Source organism: Temnothorax americanus, unplaced genomic scaffold (genome assembly GCF_048541705.1).
Source record: "Temnothorax americanus isolate GAGA-0224 unplaced genomic scaffold, ASM4854170v1 Scaffold13, whole genome shotgun sequence".
NCBI classification, from domain to species: Eukaryota; Metazoa; Arthropoda; class Insecta; order Hymenoptera; family Formicidae; genus Temnothorax; species Temnothorax americanus.
The window spans coordinates 4510001-4532836 of NW_027509264.1; the positions used below are offsets into that span (position 1 = coordinate 4510001).

Consider the following 22836-nt stretch of genomic DNA (forward strand, 5'->3'; position numbering starts at 1 on the left):
AAGACCGAGAACAATATAAATGATGTATAAACATGAGAACGGCATCGTAAACTTGCAAATATTTAACTCAAAAAACGGACGTCAACATAAAATCAATGTCTATTACGTTTTCTCCTAGAAAACGTAAGCTTTCAAATGTCGTCGCGCACTCGCACCTTCATCGATCAAAATTGTATCGTGCCTCGCCTCGCGCGTATACTGTGCCCTCTGGTAAATCGCAGAGATCTCGTGCGAACGTTAATCGTACTTTGACTTTCGCGGCGGTGCAGGTGCGACAAATGCATAATTTTCTTCCTCTCAAACGCAGCGCGTTGACGTACAATAACCAGAGGTCATATCGTCAACATGTGGAAGAAATGTATTCACGTATCAATCACCAACCCGTTCATAATTATGTATGCGTGTTCAATTTCCTCAATATATGTGAATTCTTTTCGTTTTTTCCGATAACGCCGGGGATCTTACATTACATTTCAATTACGTGTAAATATATTATATTAACTATCTAGAAACGTTATATAAAATTAAATATCTTATATTTATTTAATAATTTTTTATTATCCCCCCTAACGTTGCTGAATCAATGACGTCGAGCAACGAATTTGGCAAGCCTGCAATAAACAACGCACACACATACATATACATAGAGAGAGAAAGAGAGAGAGAGAGAGAGAGAGGGGGAAGGAGGAAATAAATTATGCCTTCGAGGGTTTTTTGAAAGGTCAAGGATACAAACTAATATTATTTGACATAAAATAATCCGTAACGTTTGTCTTGCTACGATAAAAATAACAGCGATTACGGATATATACATTTTTGGTAAAATTTCCGAATGTGCCAACGTGATGCAGCAATTTACGAAACGGCTACGCGTTACAAATCGTTCGATACGGATACCGCATGTATGTAGGTGGAACAATAAGACGATCCGTATCCGTGATTTTGTGTGGGCGCGCTAAAGGACGGACAATGTAAATAAGATCTTTCGATTTAAGTCTTAGTACGTATATGCACTCACAGTTAAACGGAATGAATCAAGTGTTACTCCAAGAATCCGCGTATTCTGATCTCACCAAAATGCGTTTAAATCGAATTCACGTTCTTCACGCAAATTCTTTAGAAATTTATCACACGGTCGGAACCATGGAGCGACGGTTGTGTAAGAACTTTATTAAAATACTTTTCCTATTATCAGTGAATCGTTTGCAAATCATTCTGAAAGGGTAAATACTAACATAAAAGAATGCTACCCGTATAGACCGAGAACGTAACAAAGTTGTAAAAGGCTGGTGTGATCTATGGCCTATACTCTATAGAAGCTTTTTTAACAAGGGACGCGCTAACGTTAAGCGCGTTAAACGCGTTAAGCATATTAAGCGCGTAAAATGTAAAAAGGCAGATGAGAAGCAAAAATTGAAATCATCAAGAAAACGAAAAGCCTTTCAGAAGCAAACTCGGACAACAAGAGAAAAATTTAATAACAGCCTACTATATACGTATTCTCGTATACTCTAATGGTACCACGACGTTATTCACACATCTTACAACTACGTAATATTTAAAAACCTCAGTTTTTTCACTCTTATCATTCGGCAAAACGGATAAAAATATAATGAGACTTGAGCCGGTATTCATATAGTCTTAGATCTTATATACATATATATAGGTATAAGATCGTCTTAAGTTCATCTTTAGATACTCCGTAGCCAATGAGACGAGTCGTGTAGCATCTGAAAAGATAAACTTAAGATGCTCTTATTCTTAAATATAAGATCTGACTATGAATACCGGTCTTGGCGAGACAAAACATTAGTGTGTAGTCCCATCAACAGTGGATAAATTACCGACGTAAGCTGTCGACGTGGAGAGATATTAGATTTTGTCGCAAAGAAAACCTCAAAGGAATGCTGGCGCCCACTAGGTGACCACTATGGATAACCTCAACAATATTATTGATTTTTGGCAGATATAATTTAAAACACGATGTGCGATTCAAACGAGATCTTAGCAATAAAAAGAAAAATTATATTTCTTTTATACCTCTTTTAGAATTTAGATATGATACCTCGTACGTACGAAAGTTAAAAAAAAAACAAGAAAATAAAATTATTATTTAAAATTATATTACTATGGATATTACGCATTTGCGGGATATGCTGCGCGCATGCCATTTATATTTATATCCCTTAAAGCGCACATGGGGTGTAGAATACCCCACTCCAAACTTTGTGTTCTGATAAGTCCCATTAAAATGTCTTTTTCAATAATTTTTTAAACAATGTTAATTTTAAGAAATCGCTATAACTTTTGTTTATCCTTAAAATACATGACTCTAACTTCATTCAGAAATTGTTATGCAATAAAATAGTCACGAGCGTCGTTACAGTACATACTTAAAGACACTGATGGGGTATCTCATACCCCCAGTGCGCTTTACGTAATTTTTCGGAGGTGTGCGCTTTAAGGGATATGCGTGCATTAGTGCATGATTACAAGCGTTTGAATAATTCATAATCGCATTTGATGGTAATATATGAGCTCTCTCAGCATTATGCAAAATAAGCCACGTATAAGATAAAAGTCATCAATGATTAGTAAAATTTTAAAATTTGCTACTCGCAAAAATAAATACGTGAATATAGCAAAACGTGCTTCTCGATTCTCGAACATAATTGTCATCAGCTGATATAATTTAATTTTTCGGTATATTTCGATTTACCGGACGTAATGTTAGTTAACTTACTAATACTTGATTATTCTCAGATTTTAGACTTTATTATAAAAAGATATCTTTTTAATGTAACTCGACACCGCGCGATCGTTCATATTGATTCGCTTTCCCGGAAATACATTTATACGACATCTCATTATTTATAGACGATATTATAGAAATCCGCGATCTCTATATCAAAAGCTTAGCGCATATTCAGTCGAATATATACTCTTAATAATTCATTTATTCGCATGTTTCTAAAGTCGTGTGATAGTTGGACTCACGTTAATTTGATTCGGTTAAAACTTACAAAATCAGTGACACAAACAAGTTGCCTGGGAAGTTAACGCGTGGTATACGCTAAGTTGACTGCGGTTACGTGGAACAATCTCAATAACTCAGCGTAACGTATTAACAGCGCGCCTTTGCTTTCCCGCGATTATCAAAGCCCGACTGCAGTTCACTTTGTTCCCGTGAACGTATACAAAAATCACAAATACCATCCTAGCGCGTATGATGTTTATTTATTGCTCCGATACGACTTGTGGAGCTGAAAACATCGTTACCAGATAATCAGATTCTCCTACTTGTAACCTTTTTCGTACGTGAAAACGTACGCTGTAACTCACAACAGTCAAACTCGTGCGATAAACATTCTTGAATAATATATTGTATATACACATATTGATATAAATATATTTAGATTAAAAAGATATGGAGATAATTAAAAATTATCCGAGTTCTCCAATGAAGGTCTTAAAAAAGTCCTTAACCTTTTGATACTATTCAATGCTATTTTTCCTTGTTATTGGCAATTTTATCTTATTTTTCTTTGCAAACACGTACCTTGAACAATAATTAAAAATTTTAGAATAAATATTACGAACCAACAACATATCATAATATAGGACGTAGTAATGCAAGCGAAGAAATCTAGGCGGATATGAGCTTGGTATCACGTTTAATACATTTCCTGATATAATTTCAACATACATGCATCATTGTCGAAAAAAACGATTCACAAAAACCGCGCGATGGTTTTTCAGTCACGTTTCTTCGCGTGTTATCGATATACTTTCCAATAAATTTGGAAGAATAGACATTTTCCTGCCATCGTAACTCATCGAAAATACACGCTGTATATTTTTACTCATATTATTCATATAATACATACATATTTCTATGTATATATATACACACACACACACACACACATATATATATATTGCTCAATAATACGTGCGTGTATCGAAATTGTACCGATACGATTTTATTAATACAAATGACACGAAGAGATTATTTTCGCGCCTTATTGACACGATCATCCATTCTGTCCGATAACGCTGCGACGCGGCAACCGGAAAAGATACACGCTATACTAGATACACTAAGATACTAAATGCTAGCTCTAGTTGAAAAAGCGGCTGCTTCACCTGACCGAACAAACAGCGAGGACGCAAAATAATCGATATACTTTCATAAATGAAACATATACCTACGTTCGATGCTCATGCTACGGCTCATGCTTCTGATAAAACGTGTTATCGTTTCCTTGTTGATATATTACTCTTATTATAGAAAATATTACTCATTATTGGACGCGCGCAAAAGTTTCTTTCTATTCTTTTCGGAAGCTCAATCTTTATAGTAGTATACTGATTAAAGTTTCACTATTTTACGTAGCGAGATACGTCCGAAAACAAGTCTCGTTGGCGGTTTTCATATAGTTACAATGTTAGTTCATCATTGGTACGAGTCGATTGAACGACTCCGAAAAGTGCCGACCATCCACGAACTTTCTCACGATTGTGAGCTGCGCTTGTTTGCGGATGTTTGCAACGCCGACCTCATTTAAAAGCCTAAAATTTCTTAACCGCCGCGGGAGATTAACGATTGACATGTTATGTGTTTGAGTGTTTAGAAAATCACGTTCTCTCATTACTTAAAAACCAATATCGTATAAAATGTGTAAAAATATTGAATTTTCCATGTGTATGGATATAGAGTGATGATGTGATTTTTAAGTCACTTAGCAAACTTTGAAATACTATCTATATATTTATCTATAATAGAATATTCGAAGAAATCTTTGTCTTTAATTTGATAATAACAAATTTTTAGATCGCTTTTCAATTTGTTAAGGAGATGTTCAAAACATCTATCTAAAATTGAGATTAAGACGTAGATACCGAAATACTATAGACTAGTGTAGACGATATATTGCTAATAAAAAATGAAATGTCTCTTTTCTCTCTTTTATTAAGCCATCACGTAGGTGAAACATGATGACAAAGAGACGCCATCGAAACAGAACATTTTCTTCGGGGAAGGAACATTTATCTTGCGTTTAAATCTCAGAGAATGGAGAGTACGGAGAGGGAAGGAAGGATGGAGGGAGAGAGGAAGGAAGGAATGGAGGGGAGAGAGAGAGAGAGAGAGAGAGAGAGAGAGAGAGAGAGAGAGAGAAGAGGGAAAAGGAAAAGAAAAGAGAGACTTATCTTTATTAGGACGAGATACGTGATGGCTTGAGATAGGTCATCGATGGTATTCGGAAATAAGAACAGCATCCAAAAATAGCTCCCTTACCTTGTACATGCCTGTCCTTGTCCATTTCCTTCGTAAGAAGAGAGGTAAGCGCAACACTGTCTTTCTGAATCACTGCATCACGAAACTTTCCAACTTTGATCAATCTTGAGCCGAAGCGCGTGTATCGATTTTAACAACTTTTCGAAAAGTATGCGCATCTGTCGCAAACGAACTAATCACCGATGCCAGATTTGCTCAAAGGACGCCAATACGTAATAATGTAATAAAAGTATTTCGCTCCAAACACTGATCAACCGTTCTTTTTCGGGTTATTAAAATCCGAAATTAATGGAACCATTGGCGACAAAAAGAAACGTTCGGATTGATGTATGCGTGCGCTTTCGATGTGCGCGTCTATCTCCTGTTCGATAGATCATGCAACGTGTATCACGAAGAAAGAGGTCGAGGAAACGTGATAAGTCGAGGAAAACTGAAAGGTCCATCGCGTCACATGGTGTGAGTCTAATGTAATGTCTATAATGTGTACCGTGATCACATTACATACGAACAAATTTGACATTTATGCGCAATGATGTATGCATTTTCATATAGATATGCATTTCATTCTTTATGCATAATATAGTTATCTCCTTCTCGATCGCATACCTAACGTCGAAATAAACGTGTTAATATTTGTCTTGACTTTCGGATGGTATAAAATCAAGTCAAATCTTAATCAAATGCTGAAAAATAATATTGTATAAGCGCGTTCTACGCACTCTCTTCCAATTTAATAGTTATTTCTTTAATAGAGTTATTCGATCTTCGATCGAAAAATTGATTATATTTAGAATAGAATAAATAACGTTAAGAAAACAAATGAAGTAATGTTTTACAATATTTTAGATACGTTTCGAGAGCACACGTTGACATCACGTGCTCAACTAAATTAAGTGACAAAAATCATCGTATGACCGTGGAAGATGCATTCGCAGATAGATGTTGGAAATTTATATCACATGTTAAAAAAAAAATATATATATATAAAACATAATACATATTGTTAATGTGAAAAATGTCAATGCCGTTCAACCGGCACCTCTCAGCGCCTATTGCAGCAGTTGGAAAAACAGTTGTGGATCATTAACGCAAAGATAGGGAGTGCCGTATAAAAAGGATCAAATTGGAATCTGCCCGAAATCGTCTTCATATGACGAGAGAGAGAGAGAGAGAGAGAGAGAGAGAGAGAGAGAGAGAGAGAGAGTGTGTGTGAAGGATATTTGGGATTGAAAACGCGTATGCTCGACGCTTTCAGAAAAGTTGTTAGGAAAGTCACGCAACATTCTCTCTCTCTCTCTCTCTCTCTCTCTCTCTCTCTCTCTCTCTCCCTCTAAATTTTTTTAGTTTTAACGTATCTGCTCTTAAATAATATACTCTTTTACTTATAAATAACGTTCTGTGGGTTTTAATAAAAATCAATAATAAAATAAAAAAATCGCCGTATAATACGAACAACGTGATGAATAATCCAAAAAGAAATATCACGTCAAGGTAAAATCAAATACGTATAATAAAATTAAAGTTTACTTTCAAAAAGCTTAGATCACTCGCGAAATAAATAATAACAACATTTTATTTACACGTGACAAGCTTACTTCTCATTCTCTTAGTCCTCTCTTATACACTTTTGTTAGATATACATATATATGTATACATCGGTAGCCACGTTAACGTTTGAAACGCACAATTCTGGAAATGCTTTGAAGACGAGACGTGCAAAACAAAGTCGTGAAAGATGCGAAATGTACATTTCCTAATAGACTCGTACGGAAATATTGCGTAATATATAGAAATTTTTAAATGTCTAATTAGTTTTATAAATTTTTATAACGTAGTTAAAACTCGTAAACAAAAATTTTCTCTAAAAATCTCAAACAACTCTCAAAATTTAAAAAATGCGGAAAGAAGAAAGATAATGACGCGCACATCGATCAAGTATGTAGTTATAAACGATTCGTCAGAAATATAGTAATACTGTTTCGCCAAGATATGATCTGCCCGAAAATAAACTATCTTTCTCTATCGTTGCATTTGTTTTTCGTTTGAAATTCTTTTGTGTATCATGATTTTTTTATTTTGTATACATATAAAGAGAATATCTTATCCCAGTGTTATCCCAGCGAGAAAGAAAAACGTGACCAATATCGATGAAGAGCAAATCGTAGCAGGTACGAGAAAGTGACGAGGGACGTAAACCGACGATTCACGAGAATTAACGCGCGAAAATCGCGTCACACGTATAACAGACTCCGTGTCAAATGAAAAACCATTCGTAACTGATGTTTCACGTCTTTAGCTTTTAGGTAACTATAGAGTGATTTCGAATCGGGGGCAGTAGAGACAATAACAGAAAAAAGAACAAAAAGAAAGATTATTAGAAAAATAGTAACAACAGCCACTGGTTCTTTTTTCTTTGTTTTCCCCCTTTCTTTCACTGACAAAACAAAGAGCTTACGAGTACATACACACCAGGACGACGAAGGATGGTGGATGAAGAGGAGTAGTGGGGAGAGAAGAAGCGTAAGAAACACGAGTACACTCCGCACGCGGCTACACACAATAGAAAGGCTACACGCAATAGAGGCAGCGAGAGCGGCGCGAGAGACCGAGGGACCGAGGGTAAAACAAGAGGTGACAAAGAGTTAAGGCATTGAACGCGTGCGAACGAGATAACGTTCGTTCGCTCCGAACTCGGAGCTGTAGGCTGTAGGTAACGCGCGTGGTGATGTGTGCTGAGGAGGATATATACGGCAAGACTACCACCCGACTACAACGAGGCGTCTTGGGGTAGATAAGGTAGATGCACCTCGACGGAATGTCGTTGGACTACTGACGATCCCGAGAGAACGAACCGCCGCGCCGGCTGAGCGAGCGGGACGCGGTAACGCGCCGCGCCGCGTCGCCAACGCCGACGCCGACGTCGACGCCGATGCCGCCGACGATGACGACGACGACGACGACGACGACGACGACGACGACGAATCCCGCGAAAATCTGATATGCGTGCGCACGCGGTGACGAATCTCTCCGTTCCTCTAAAGATCCATCGGTCTACGACTGGTCCATTCGGCTATGTGGAGATCTTCGTGAAAAAAAGGAAAAGGGATAGGTATTTCTAGAAAAAGTCAATTGTATGAGCACCGATGGATTTTCCTTTTTGCAACTACGCCGAGAGAGAGAGAGAGAGAGAGAGAGAGAGAGAGAGCACGAGAGAAATATAAAAGTTAAATAAAGAGAACGAAAACTTGTAATGATATGCAAGATGTATTAATAAAGAAATTCAAGTGGAGAGGAAAATTCAAACTATTGGATAAATAAAGTAATAATTTGCTAACAACATAAATTATATTTACAATCACTGAAAATTATCCCCATTATAACCCTGCGCAGACATCGTGGGCCTTTTTCATTTATAATTTCTACGAGAATGGCTTCAGCGCCCAAAAAAAAAAAAAAATGCAACAGTTCCAGCCTAATATACAAAAATCAGGCTTTTTAAAGCCTTGAAGATGATACGTTCATTTTTATAGATTTTTTGTAACACAGAAACGCTTTCAAAAACCTTTTGGACTTAAAAATCCCAGGGTATATCCGGGTGAGTGCTCCAAAAACACGGTGTCCGCGCTGAGTCAATAATTATTATGATCATTAAAATATAAATGTGTTTGCTTCTGCATATTCATATATGTATTATCAAAAGACCGTTAACGTGATCTCATCAATACCTCTTGTTATTTTCGCGCTGCCATCTCGCTTTTTATCGCATAGGAAATTGTATGTAGCTAATTTAAATATGATAAAAATCGAACGTTCCTCACATAATGCAACAAGATAGATGAAAAAAAAAGTATGGAGATTGATAACATGTGGAGTTGAACCCACAGACTGCCACAGAGTCGCCTGCACATACATATACGAGTACATTTATATAATAAAGGCGAAAGGAATGGTGATCTATGCGATATAAAAATAACAAATGATATAATCAACTATCCAAGACCACCGCGAGCTGCGAGTATTTTAGGTCAAGAGGAAAGCGCAAAGAAAAACCTTTCAGGTCAAAATAATATTGAAAGAAACGTACGTTAACTTTTGAAGAAAAGGATGATTAACATAACAAGTTCAAAGTTTCCGATATTTCTCGTACTCCCCTTTCATTTCGCAACGTTTCCATTACCTCGAATACATACAAAGAGCTTTCCCAAAAGGGAATCTATTCAATCGCAATCCAGTACGTTTATTCGCCAAACTTTGCAATTTTTAATCGCTTGTAACCTGAAAAATATGGTCATCTCGTCATTTTGATAAAAAAGAAAAAGAAAAGAAATGTCAGATTCTCAACGTGATCACGAAAATTTATATCGTTAAAATTGAGATATCGTGCGCAATATCGTATAATAAAATGAACTATCGGTAGCTACCTCGTATCGCGGAAGACGCAGTTTATACCTACAACGATATAACGAGAACGCTTTTACAAATACGCTGCTTCACGTATCTCAATCGCACAATCGATACAATCGCATTTCAACATAATTTAATTTTGCACGAGCGTTTATTTGTCGTTCAGCGCACGGATTTCAAAGTCATGATAGGATTCTCTCTCTCTCTCTCTCTCTCTCTCTCTCTCTCGCTCTCTCTCTCTCTCCCCCCTTCCCTCCCTCCCTCCCTCTCTCTCTCCCATTCATCCCCCTCTTTCTCCCTCACAACGAGCGAACCGAAGACTTGGAGCGTTAAAAGCAGCATGATAGGAAGAAATACAGAGAGGGTGACAGCCACGGACCCTAGATATTAATACGTGTACGGTGTCGGTTCACTTTGTCGAGCAACGACGTGTAAGATCGACTCTGCCGGAGAGATACGCTGATACTTTGTCCTCGTTGCAAGGTGAAATGCTAACTAAAGGGGATGTTTTAATGGCAAAGATAATAATATGCCTGCTCGCGATGGCTATTCCTAGACTGACAAAGATATTCGCAAGTCAGCAATACACGCCATTCGCTTTCTACGATAGTCGATTCAAAGAAGGCATTGCACGCGTAACTTTGCCACGCGTAACTCCAGAATACTGCGAGAAAAATATTACGCTTGCGACATAAACGTATATATATATAACATTAAGGTATATTCAACTAGAAACGTCTATTATAAAAAGTTTTACGTGGCTGTTGTGTCGAACGATTATTCGCTATCCCGTCAAACGTTCAATAGCACTAACGTTAAATTAATATGAAAAGATACGTACCCCTACTGCAAGAAACTTTATTCTTGAAAAGCTCCTTTCATTTAGCGCGATATATTTTAAAACATATGTGTGTTACGTTATATGTAAAAACGTACGTTTAACCGTCGACGGTTATAAAGAAAGTGCAATGGGCGTCGTTGACGTTCCACTTATATTGTTAAAAACCTTTAACGTCTCACGATTAAAATATTATGGTACGCGATACAATACGTGGACAACGCGACGTGTTCCACGCGTGATGGATGAATCCATCCATATAAGTAAAGGAAACAAAAGATTGTTTCGTTCGCGTGTTTGTTTTATGTAATAAAATAACATTCCATCCATCTTGGAGCGCGTGATATCGACACTGACGTAGCGTACCGTCCGTATATGTGCAAGATCGATATTTGAGCACGTTCTCGGTGATAACTTAAATATAAACGAACGTTCGTTGCTTTTGTTGCCACAAACGTCAGCAAACTACCGTACGTCCCATAAATATGGCTCTGAAAAAGGCTCTGATCGATTGCGTCCCTAAATATAAAAACTGCATGTATATACGCGTGTATAAAAAGTCTGCGCGAGCGAAGTAGAGCTGGGAGCTATCTCGTGCACGCAACATATAGTTCATATACTTTTTCACGCGGTGTAACGTATACTTTTTTAACGATGAAACCTATATGTACATGCATAGGTGTGTGTGTGTGTGGATGTGTGGGTGTGTGTTCGGAACTGTAAGAACTGCAAACCTTTAGAGATCAAGTTGTAATAAAAATTATAGATACGTCACAATCATAAACTCAAGGAATAAATGCTAACGTGCGCGTCGAAGAACGTAACAACGTTCGGATATCCCGACCGACGTTATGATGTCCAAAAGACAACGTTTCTATACATACCGCGATGACGTCAGAAACGAACACCTGTCCAAGCACACGTCGCACGTTGCATACCCTACGTATTTGATCCACGATGCATTTTCGGTTCATCGAATTTCAAAGGCGTTCTTTTCTTCAGTCGGTCCTCGTGTGGATGATGAAAATAAAGAACTGAACATGTCAAAACGTTTATTTTTCGTAAGAGACAATGAAAAACATTTCACGATCGAACGTAAATCGATATTTAAACGATGGGAAAACGATAAGCTGAATTTTACTTGAACGTGTGTGACGTTATCCATGTAAATGTAAAGATAAGGTAACGTGTACGTGTCGCAGTATAACAAAGCGCAATGTAAGAAAAACGTGCACAAGTGAATAATTTTCTTCCCGCGACCGACACAAGTCAAGCATGTACTATTTTCCTGGCTACCGCTAGCTACTCACGACGTGTACAATTAATAACCCGTGCACAAGGGTCAAGCGGCGCGCTTTTAATGAGTTTTCTACGACGATATACATGTATCGTACATATGCCACGCTCCCACTCACCAAAATACGGAACGGAGACGTTACGGAACTCGGAGAGAAGCAGCAAGCACTTTGCGTCGGAATAATAAACTCGTGTATCACTGCGGGAGATTACCATTTTTCAACGGGCACGTTGTACTGGGATCCCGATGTGCGAAACAATATATATATATATATATATATATATATATATATATATATATATATTATAAATGATCGTTACTAGATGGAAAATGACAAACCGACGAGATATTTTGGGCGTCTCATTCTATAAATGATTTGTCAAATCTCTGACAAAAGAGAGCGTGTTCAACACGTGCGATAAATAATTCTCGCCAAAAAAGATATGAATATAAAGCTACCTTTTATATTCACGCGGCCGATCATCCCTCAACCGTCATCGATTACAAGTTGATGAATAAAAAGCGAAAGACGAGGCGAAAGATAAATTTAGAACCATCACGCGCGGAAAGTTTAGACAAAACCACGTCGGACAAATAAATCCCGATGTAGTTTACGAACGTTGTTTAGGGAAATCCAAAGTGCTTTTGGAAAGTAGGATAGAAACGAGCAGGCTAGCAGAATTAGTGAAACTGCACACCGACGACAGCTTGATGTCAAACTCCAAAAGTTGTCTTCTTCCTCGCAGTTGACGGATATTTCAGTTTTCGAACAGGAAAGGTGACAAATAACACGTGGATGATTTGAGATTGCACATCATTTGCTACAGCAGAGAGAGAGAGAGAGAGAGAGAGAGAGAGAGAGAGAGAGAGAGAGAGAGCACAAAGCAGACGTCATAAGAATTGTTCATTATTCTCCCTTATATTGAGAATTCCTGCAAACCGATTAACAAATACCTCTCAACGTCTGGTTCTCTTTCGCACGCCGTCGCTTTCTCATCCTTTCGAGCACCCTCACATGAAAAGCATCTCCTCCTTCCTTTCCTTCTCCCTCCCTCCCTCCCTCTCTCTCTCTCTCTCTCTCTTTCTCTCTTATTTCGGATTCTCCGCCTCCGTTCGGCATTTTGTGCCGAGATATTAGAGTCTAAGCGAGGGCCTCGAGAGATCCGATCGAAGAACGCCTTCATTGGTATTCCTAATGGCGAGAAAGGATGTCGGGTTAACATCGTTTAAAAGCACAGGCCGTCGCCCATTAATGCGCCCGATGGTTCTCCAGAAAATCTCATCAACGGTTCTATTTTCGATCTCATAAACGACGAGATATCGAACAGCGTTCCGTAACGACGCGTCCTGTTGTTCGGCATAAAACAAATTTCGTATCAACGGGCAAATGTAATACAACGCAGCGTGTGCGAGCACAACGTCTGCGCTAGACGCGCAGAACGTTATTCCGCACGGTAATCCACATTGGATAAGATTTTTTTGTTTTCAATCTACAATATATTAAATAATATGGATATTTCGTGCCGCAGAAATATTACACGTAACGTTACAAACGAATAAATTGCTGTTGAAGACGTTATACATCGAGTCTATGACACGTGGCGTTACCGATATAATACAATTCTCATATTTAATCTCCATCGAATTATAAGTAACATTACGTGGTTTATTTGTAATAAGTACGTGCAGATAAAATTAAATTTTCACAGTTTTCGTTTGTGCGCAGTGAGATTTAATTTATTTCTTCCAAGTTGAACAAGTTTATTAATCATTTTTGTGGCTATGAAAAAGATATTACTGTTACGTATTCATATTTTTAAATATACATAAATTAAATAACGTATAAATGCTGACCACTGAGCATACCAACGACGAGCGGTGTTCCGACCGCGTTAAGTTAATCGACGCGCGCGAGCTAATCTCGCCACGGGGAGTAAACCGATGAGCGGACGCGACCAAGGTAACCAGTGAACGGTCAGCGGAAGTTAGTTACAAGGTAAACCTTGCCGTCGCGCAACACTTAATTGCCGTCATAACTCGAGACGACTTAACTATCGCCGCGGGGATGCGATCGCGTTAATCCAGGATGAAATCCATCCAGACAAAGACAACGCTCATTTCCATCTTATTTCAACGGACAATTTTTTCAAAAGAAACAATTTACGGTCTTGTATTTGCTCCGAGATATAGGTACAATATCTACATATATTTTTTTGAAATAGATTCTTCTACATTTTTAAACGTTGGTTTTAATATTTGTTTGATAATAATTGTAAAAGAGCAGGTGACGCGACGAAGGATAACGTAACAGATATAGATCAGTTAACGTAGTTAGAGTTTCTCATAAATGGAAAGAGAGTGACGTTGATATAGCAATAAAGCTGACGGTAATAGTACAAGGGGGTGCGTGTATTCCATTTATTGTACCGTGTAATAAAAATAACAACCTTTCTACGCGCGCGCGCGCGCGCGCACGGAAAAACGTTTCGATATTATATTCCTTTACTCAAATAGCAAATAAATATCGCGTATACCTACTTGATTTCACGTTATATACCTATAATACGTTCGTAGAGTTCGAGCGTGAGGAAACGTGTTAAAAAATCAAAATTAAATAGCATGATAACACGAAACTTTTTTCAGTAAAACTGAAAAACTGTTAAAATAAAATAATGAATATTAGCTTTAGCTTCCATCATAAATCCATCGTTTCTCACGTCCAAAACTAAGCTCATTAACGTCACACGTCACCCGCTTTGATCGGCTTTAGTTATCCCATCGAAAAATGTATCTTAATGCATGGCAGGTCGCGCGTAAATGTAAGCGGTAAATGTAAAAGATTTTTGTCGGAAAATCTAGCTGTTTTTCCTTTCTCTCGGAAAGGAAAGGCTCAATACATATATATAGAAGTGGAATATAAAATATATATCCGCACTCAAACTCAAGTATATACTTATCCGTGGAATATAAAAACGAGAGCGTCGCGTATCACGCTCAAAGTTTCAAACATCGCGCGCGAGACCGTTGATCGTTGTCGCGCCACGGAGCGGAGACGCGAAAGCAATGTAAAAATAACGCGCGAAATAAACAAACAAACAAAGCAGGAGAAACGAAAAGGCGTTTACTCACCAGTCGCACCCGTCGCCGTCGCACCGGCCGCGGCACTACCGCCCGGCCAGATCCTCCAACTGTTCCATCGGCGCCAACTCCTAGGCGATTTCTGGCACCGCGTCGACTCCTCCATAATACAGCGGCTACGGGCTAACACTCACACTCGCGATTAAGTGCAACGCGAAAGTCCGAGTGTCCTTTTTTTATAATAAGACTCGTTTCGCTTGCCCTTTATATACGTTACTTACGTTTACTTGCCGAGTTACGATCGTCGCGCGCGCGTCGCTGCGCAAAGCGCAAAGGCATATTTTACGTTTTGAGCGCTCCGCGTTCAATTAATTACGAATCTCCCCGTATAGTCACGCGAATCACGGCCGCGGCCTTTTATTTCTAATCTAACGAGATTAATGTAACCTTAAAGTAAGTATAGACGGTACACGCGCCACACGGCGTATACAGCACAGCGCACAGCCCTGCACAGCCTGCAGGCCTGCAGCCTGCAGCCTGCATATCGATGTATCGATGTATCGATGTATCGTCGGAATCGTCGACGTGCATACCCGCATGCCGCATGCATACACGTTACTTACCTACTCTCTGCGCGGCCTGCGCTGCGCGCGCGCGATATGTATCATATTATAATTAATAATATAATATAACGTATAACCGATAACGTATTATACGATTACTCCGCGTTCAACGTTCAACGATATCTTACGAGTCGATAAAACGACGAAACGATTCGATATATTAATTCGATCGATACTCTTATATTTATTACATGCGCGAGGAGCTTAAACGAAGCGCGTTTATTTGTTCTCTGTAATAGCGATCGGAATGCTCCATTTGCGGCACAAACGACAGTACAAATGTATTATAGGTAGGTTATATAGGTGCACGCGGGATATATGAGCTAGTCGATGACGCGTGATGTACGTGCGCGAGAGATATAATTTATTTGCACTCACGTACATATATATATTCGCGCGTGTACAGTGTACACACCGCGCACCGCGAATACGCGAGTACTAAATATCACGAACGCTCCATGCTCCATATTCTACGTACCGTGGACGTGGACGATCGCTCGACGCTTCCATCCTCCCCCCCCCACCCCACCCCACCCCGCCGCGTAATCTCTAACGATTATTATTAATTTTATTATTAGCGCCGCGCGCGACGTTGTTCACGTTGCGACAAGTAATTAACGTACTTACGAACGCGATAAATTCGCGACTCCAAATCAGCGTGTGGAGCGAGACTAGCGCGGGAGGCGGGAGCGCGCAAAGCGCAAAGCGAAACTAAGATGGCTCGCTCGCTCTATCTCACGCGCGCGGCGACCGGCGACTTGCGCGTCGTACTAAATTCACGACGCGGTCGAACCAAAATCGAACCATGGCATATATGCTGCATCAAAAATCAAATATATATCAAAGCCAACGATATTTCATCAGCCGCGCACTTGCACGATTAACACATTTACATATTGTCGTATAGATAATATAATGATATTCTTAATTATAATAATGTTATACATTTTATACGACATATGCGCAAATACTAATATTGCAATATTATTATGATATATCGCTATATCGTTATTCTCGCGACGATTGTTATTGGACCGTTTACGTTGCACGCGTGACCGACGACTGACAAGTATTGTACCTCACGATAGCCTTTTCAAAGCGTACATTGAAATAATCGTGCAAATACGAACGCGCGTACGAACGACAATCGCGTCAATCGACATATCGATAGATTGGATACACACATAGGTGAATCTGATCGCCAGGATCGCCTAGCTCGTCACGCTTTACATATTCGACTATACTTTCGCGATTGACTCGGTAAAGCGCACAGGTCACTGTTAACTGATAAAAATCACACGGTGACGGAACGCGGTGCGACATCGCCGCGCGACGACGAGACGCACCGGACGCACGCCGCGTCGCCACCGCCGCCGCCGCCGCCGCCGCCGCCGCCGCGCGCGCCGCGCGCGCCGCGAGAGACAAAAATGGCGGTCAGGTCTCGCACGACAGCATGCGCGTGATGCGCGCTGATGATGAACTAAACTTGACGTAGCATACATACTTATGTAGCGTTGCGAAGCGTCATTCTCGAGCTACGCGCTACATTCTCGAGCCTGGTATAAATATCGAAAAAACTAAGCATGCTCGTTAAGATGGCCTCCAACAAAGGCCGCGGACGAGCACTCCTATATAAAATCCCACGTGGTTTTTTATACTGCGTTATACGTGATTTATAAGATGCAGGGTGCTCTCAAGTCTCGAGAGTATTACTTATTTATTATATGTCATACATATATTATTTATTATACATATAGAACATATATATTAGAGCGCGCGAATAAACTCTTCTCCGCGAAAGAAACGCGAGACGCGCTTCGACGTTTTAAAAAGAGATTAATCGGCACGCCTATATAAGCTCTCTGTGAAATGCACTCGAACGCTGTCGTTTCCGGCGACAACAAGGTCCATTTGTCGAACGTACGTTCGTTCGACGAAGCGCGCGCGCGCGAGAGAGAGAGAGAGAGAGAGAGAGAGAGAGAGAGAGAGAGAGAGAGAGAGAGAGAGAAAAAGTAGGCTACCGACGACGCGACGGGTCTCGTGAACGTTCATCCAAGTTTCCTATTTTATGCGGACCGACGTACAGAGAGAAGCTTACGCATACGCACACCCACACCCCGAGCTAACTAATGCTCCTTCAACTTTAAATTTTTTAATGAAGAAACGCGCGAGTTTTTTATCGTGATCCTATAAAGAATGATAAAATGCGATATAAATATGTACTGTGTAGTAAACTCCGATATAAAGATTTACCTCCGTGCACTATCGATCGTCGAGAGCAGCCACCTTTCGATGTAGTCGCTGACCAAGATTTTGCCGTGAAATTCGATAAACATTTCCACGGGTACACGTATAAAAGCTGCATTGCGAGTGCTTTCGCCACGTTTGCCGTTTGCGACACAATATTCGCCTTATCGAAACCCGAAACCCGATTTTTCCCCTTTCATCGATTTGCAATAGAATCTTTTTAATATTTTTTAACTATGTAAAACTTTTTGAAAGAGTTTTTCAGTCATCTTGATAAAAGAAGCAAGAATCAAATTAAGTAATTCTATTCCAACTATATCTATTGTAATAAACGTGCGAGCAAAAATTAATTTTGCTCGTCGCGCGTTTATTAATCGTCATTATTTTATTGCGCCTTTAATAAACAACAATACCGTAACATACTTTGTCGACTAAGCGCTAAGTGTATATATGCATGGCATATCCGCAACGTTCTCTTATAATCACGAGACTTATATTCTCTTACGGCTTCAGCTATACGTGTGTCCTCTTAAAGCTGTTCGTTTTTACGTTCGAATACGTCGCTAATGATAATGACGCGAGTCCGTTCCTGGACGTGCCGCTGGTTTATGCGGAAAGAACTTGACGGAGAAAACATGTGCGAGGACTGCGGCGCGGTGGAACAAAGTCGCGGTCGAGAAGAAAGAGGCGTTTTTTTTTTTTTTTTTTTTACCAAGTATCATCTCAGAGCGACGTAAGAAAACTTGAAAAAAACTAGCAAAAAAATATTGTCCCTCGCTTTCGATTTCCCGTGCCTCGCGCGAAAAAAAAAGCTCGACATTTCTCGCTATTTTGTCACGTCTCGGGGGTACGTAACATTTCTAATCGACGATAGAGCAACAAAGACGTCGCTACCGTTATATTTGTAGAACATTGAATAAGATTCTCTGAAGACGCGTGGCGTAATTTTACGGAACGGAACGTAACTTATCTTATATATGATTATAAAATAACGTGTCCACGTATCGCGGACGTTCTTATTTATAGGATTTTATTTATACGGACGATATTTAAAAACGCAAAAACTCGTAAATTACTGATAAGTCATTCATCGTTGTTGCGTTTAAAAAGTTGGATCGCGATTTTAATTTCGTTACATCTAAACCAATAAAGTAGAAATAAAGCTGTACGTATCGTTTACATCGGTCAACGTGATTATTAAAGTATTAAATTATCAGGATTGCAGAAATAAGACCTGCGGCACACGTATAAAGACTCCGTACGATGCTTCGTGTATTCTCAGATTCGGAGAACGCGGAGAGAACGGTCGGACACTTGATTGGCAACGTATCTAACGTTCCGGTGCAACGCCTACTCCAGGTGTACGTACATACCGCGCGCACAGCTTTGTAAGAGTATACACGGTGTGCTTATGCTTAGCACCATGCCCGAAGTGACTCGCGTTCGAAGTAGGTATGTATTTGCGATTCATCTGACACGCCAGTGCCTAATCAACGTTGGAATATAACGCGCGATTCACTCGCCCATGTACGTGTTAAGTAGAAAGATGACGGCAAATCCGACGACTACCGATAGAAATTGTAAAATGCCTGCAACGCTGCGCGAACTTTTGTGCCATCTCGTTCTTTCTCTCGGGAGAACTTCGCTTACGGTAACGTACAGCAAAGTTCCACCTGCCAGGCCTTGCAAAATCGGCACGATCACCTTTGACCAATCTGTATCCACCTAAGTGCATTCGAAATAAACGTATTAGAATTAGATATGTTCTTCCACGCGTAAGTTGACGCTGTCCGACGATATTCGAATAAAACGTTGTCGAAGAAGAGAGAGAGACGAAAAGAGACACGCGAGTCTTTTCTCACCTGAACGGTCAGCATGCCGATGCCGATTCCGATGACAGATCCGATGGCGAATAGAAATATCGCAAATACCAGTCTAAGGACTGATTTGCTGACTCCTGCTAATTCCAGCCCCAAGCAAAAGCCGACGATAAACTTGTGCGATGCTACCGCTCCGGTTAATAACAACACCTGAAAAAAGCGTATTTACGTAATATCGTATGCACACGAAATCGAACGTTATTAGAAAATCTAACGATAAAGTTGAGATTACGAGATGTTTCACACGAATGTTATGAGATACACTCTGTATAATTATCTCTCTCTCTCTCTCTCTCTCTCTCTGGTGTCTCCCCCCTCTTCCCATAATTAAATTTACACACATTTAAAAATCATGCGAATTTAATGCAAATTTAATGCAAATTTAACACGGAAACAATCTCGACGCAGCTCCATTCGCTGTGCTATTATTAGGTATCCCATAACTCTACGTTGTCCCTTTATTCTCATCACTATAATTTATCACTCTGGATAGTACGCGGGATTCGGGATAGTATATACGTATACCACATACCTCGGCAATTTTCGTCTGCAATCCTATCGCGAGTCCTTCAAGGACGGCGTGTACAGTGAGGGCAAGGGCGAGACCGGCAAGACCGGTGTTGGCATCGGTACACTGCTCGCCGTGGTTTCCACGACACAAAAATGTGTTTTCTTCACTCACGGACCTCGACGGACGGTCACGCGCGACGCATCGCGTCGTACCATAACTACTAAACGTCCACGCATTATTAGCGCTCGTACCATTGCCATTACCATTACCATTACCAAGAGGATTTTGTCGATAGTCGAGCGGTAGCCTCACGTCGCCCTCGGGCACGTAGATCACGCTGTTTTGCGCGGTGGCGTTGTAACCGACGCCATGGGAGTGCGTCCGACAGTTCGTACAACTGAAATTCAAGATAAACGTACGTCGATCGAGAGGGGAACAAAACCGAGATCCACGCAAAGGTACATGCAGAGAAACGAGAGATAATAAGCGGTGAGAAAATCGGGTACGTTAAACAAAGACCAGAACGTAAAGAGCATACGTGACCGTATCGGCGAAAAAAATGTTGGGCAAGCTTTCAAGTAGCTGACTCGAGCATAAATAAACGGTTGGACGCGAACAAATATTGCGCCGATCACGAAAAATTCGAGCGTAATCGACCTCGACGCTCACCGCAGCGGATAGAAAGATCGTCGAGCGTCGATGGCAATCTTGAGACTAGACAACATCTCAAGTCGATATCGAGACCTCATTCGGGTGTGCGTGGACATTGGACGTTGCGCGTTGCGCGAGCGACGACCGTCCAGTTTGCACGACGTAAGTACATCGTACATCGCGCTGCCGTTCGTAACGTCAGAATTTATTTCGACAACGTTCAACTCCATTCAACCGACCAAAGCCGAGTAGTTAAAAGTACGCGTATCGTATTCTATTAGCGTTATATCGCCAAACGTCTCTCGCAACAACGCGACGGGAAGGCGAATTTTTGTGTTGAAAAACCCTCTCGATGAACGTATCATCTCTGATACAACGATCGTGAACGATTTTTCTCATTACACGTTTACAATATTATATTACATATTTATATCAAGCATTGAAGCATTCAAGCTTGAAGCTGCATACGTGCGTATCACAGTTGTATTATTTGTTCTCCGTGGCATGAAACGTTTGCATCTCGTGCTTATATTCGTGCATATATCGATATTGCAGCTCGTAGGTATTAGACAAATATTTATAATTATATAGATCATAGTTTAAAAAAATTCAAACGTAACACGCGCGCGAGTAGGTACCTATACTTGGTGATTTTTCTATTTCTACGACGAGCCTTGAGAATTTCGTGATTTATCGCGAATAAAAGCCGTGTCTCGATGATAACGGACGATAAGGGGGACTGCGGTCGTCGCCACGCGTAACGTATCACGTGGAACGTATAGACGTAATATAGAGAAATAAATCGAGATGCGCCACGTTTAAAATAATCTTGAAGAATGCGTGATTCGCGTTCGCCACACTTTGCGTCGTGAATACGTTTCCCATTGCCGCGTCCCGATTCCCGAAGAAGAACCTGCCGACGGGCGTTACGTGACTTTACGACATAGCTCCCTCCGGCCTCGCGTCTCGTACGGCACGTACCCACCCTCGCTCGCGCGCAATCCTGGAATCTGTAAGCCTGGAAGAGCGAGAATCCGTCTCGGCCGCGGCCGTCTCGGGCCCGTGACGACCGCCTCGGCAGAAATAGTGCGCGCCCTCCTCGACCAAATACAGTAGGAGATAGCCACAGGAGAATACTAGCTCGGCGTACGCCGGTAGGCCGTGGCGCACTTCCGGCAGGACGTGAAGCGTCGCGGTGGCTAGGAGGACCCCGGCGCCGAAGCACAGGGCGCAGGAAAGCAGCAGCTTCCGCTGGAGATGGCGAGCTCGCGAGACGAAGCAAGCGGGCGCGATGCCGACGACGAAGCTGCCCGCGCCGATCAGCACCATCGACGCCAGCTTCGCTTGCGCGGCGTTGCCGAACATGGCATTCGTGGCAACTTTCTGAAATATTTATCGTCTCTCCCTCTCTCGGTTAGGTATTCTTGCTCCGTTTTACGATTTTCGACGCCTCTCAGGTCTCGCGCGCTCACGCGCGCGCGCGCGCGCGCAATATCTCGCGGTCCCTATCCTCGTCTCGTTCGTGACGATGACAGGGACGTGACACGATAACGATGCGTAGCGCCTGGTAGCGCTTGGCGACGATTGACGCGGCTAGCGGCTGGTGAACCTGTCTTTCTTCGTCGCGTAGCCGTATGGTAGCTCATCCGACAGCACCGGATCACGGATTCGCGGAACGTTCACCGATCTCGATCCTCCCACGGCGGACAAGGCTTTGAGGAACAGTTGGAATATCGAAGAGCAGGGAATAGAGGTTGCGCGTCGCGTCACGGCTCACGGCTCACGGCACGATGGACTCGCGAGTGTGCGTCTCGCGACGTCTCGAGTCTCGAGTCTCAAGGCGCGACCCTAATCTGCTGACGACGCCGACGTTCCGATAACGCCGATAGAAACCAACACTTGGCATATCGATAGCGACGTGGACGTTGGAGTTGGAGAGAGAGTCCGCTACTCCGCTACGATTTTATCGTTGCTGTACATAATTAAGTCTCACGTGACTTTGACCACT

General features: G+C 41.1%; 2 protein-coding genes across 9 annotated transcripts in view; both read right to left on the minus strand.

The window, feature by feature from the left end:
- The window catches only part of LOC143894065 (dual specificity calcium/calmodulin-dependent 3',5'-cyclic nucleotide phosphodiesterase 1), a 100042-nt gene extending 83146 nt beyond the window's left edge, over positions 1 to 16896 (minus strand). For 3 of the 7 annotated variants that reach the window (XM_077400112.1, XM_077400108.1, XM_077400103.1), the window contains exon 1: positions 14968 to 15099. In XM_077400112.1, coding sequence (XP_077256238.1) covers positions 14968 to 15082 — 115 coding nt within the window. In that variant the 5' untranslated portion in view covers positions 15083 to 15099. Of the gene's footprint in view, positions 1 to 5299; positions 6266 to 14967; positions 15993 to 16723 lie in introns of those variants that run through there. The other 4 variants (XM_077400111.1, XM_077400109.1, XM_077400113.1 and 1 more) reach the window with 4 other exon arrangements.
- A 336-nt stretch (positions 16897 to 17232) lies between these two features.
- Zip88e (Zinc/iron regulated transporter-related protein 88E) lies at positions 17233 to 22698 on the minus strand. 2 transcript variants are annotated; one of them, XM_077400139.1, is made up of 4 exons: positions 21814 to 22698; positions 20199 to 20574; positions 19649 to 19816; positions 17233 to 19511 (listed from the first exon to the last, which is right to left on the minus strand). In XM_077400139.1, the coding sequence occupies exons 1-4, from the start codon at positions 22191 to 22193 to the stop codon at positions 19302 to 19304; spliced, it is 1134 nt and encodes a 377-aa protein (XP_077256265.1). In that variant the 5' UTR covers positions 22194 to 22698; the 3' UTR covers positions 17233 to 19301. The 2 variants fall into 2 exon arrangements, with proteins under 2 accessions (XP_077256265.1, XP_077256266.1); XM_077400140.1 differs by lacking the exon at positions 21814 to 22698 and adding an exon at positions 20847 to 21793.
- Positions 22699 to 22836: the final 138 nt, after the last annotated feature.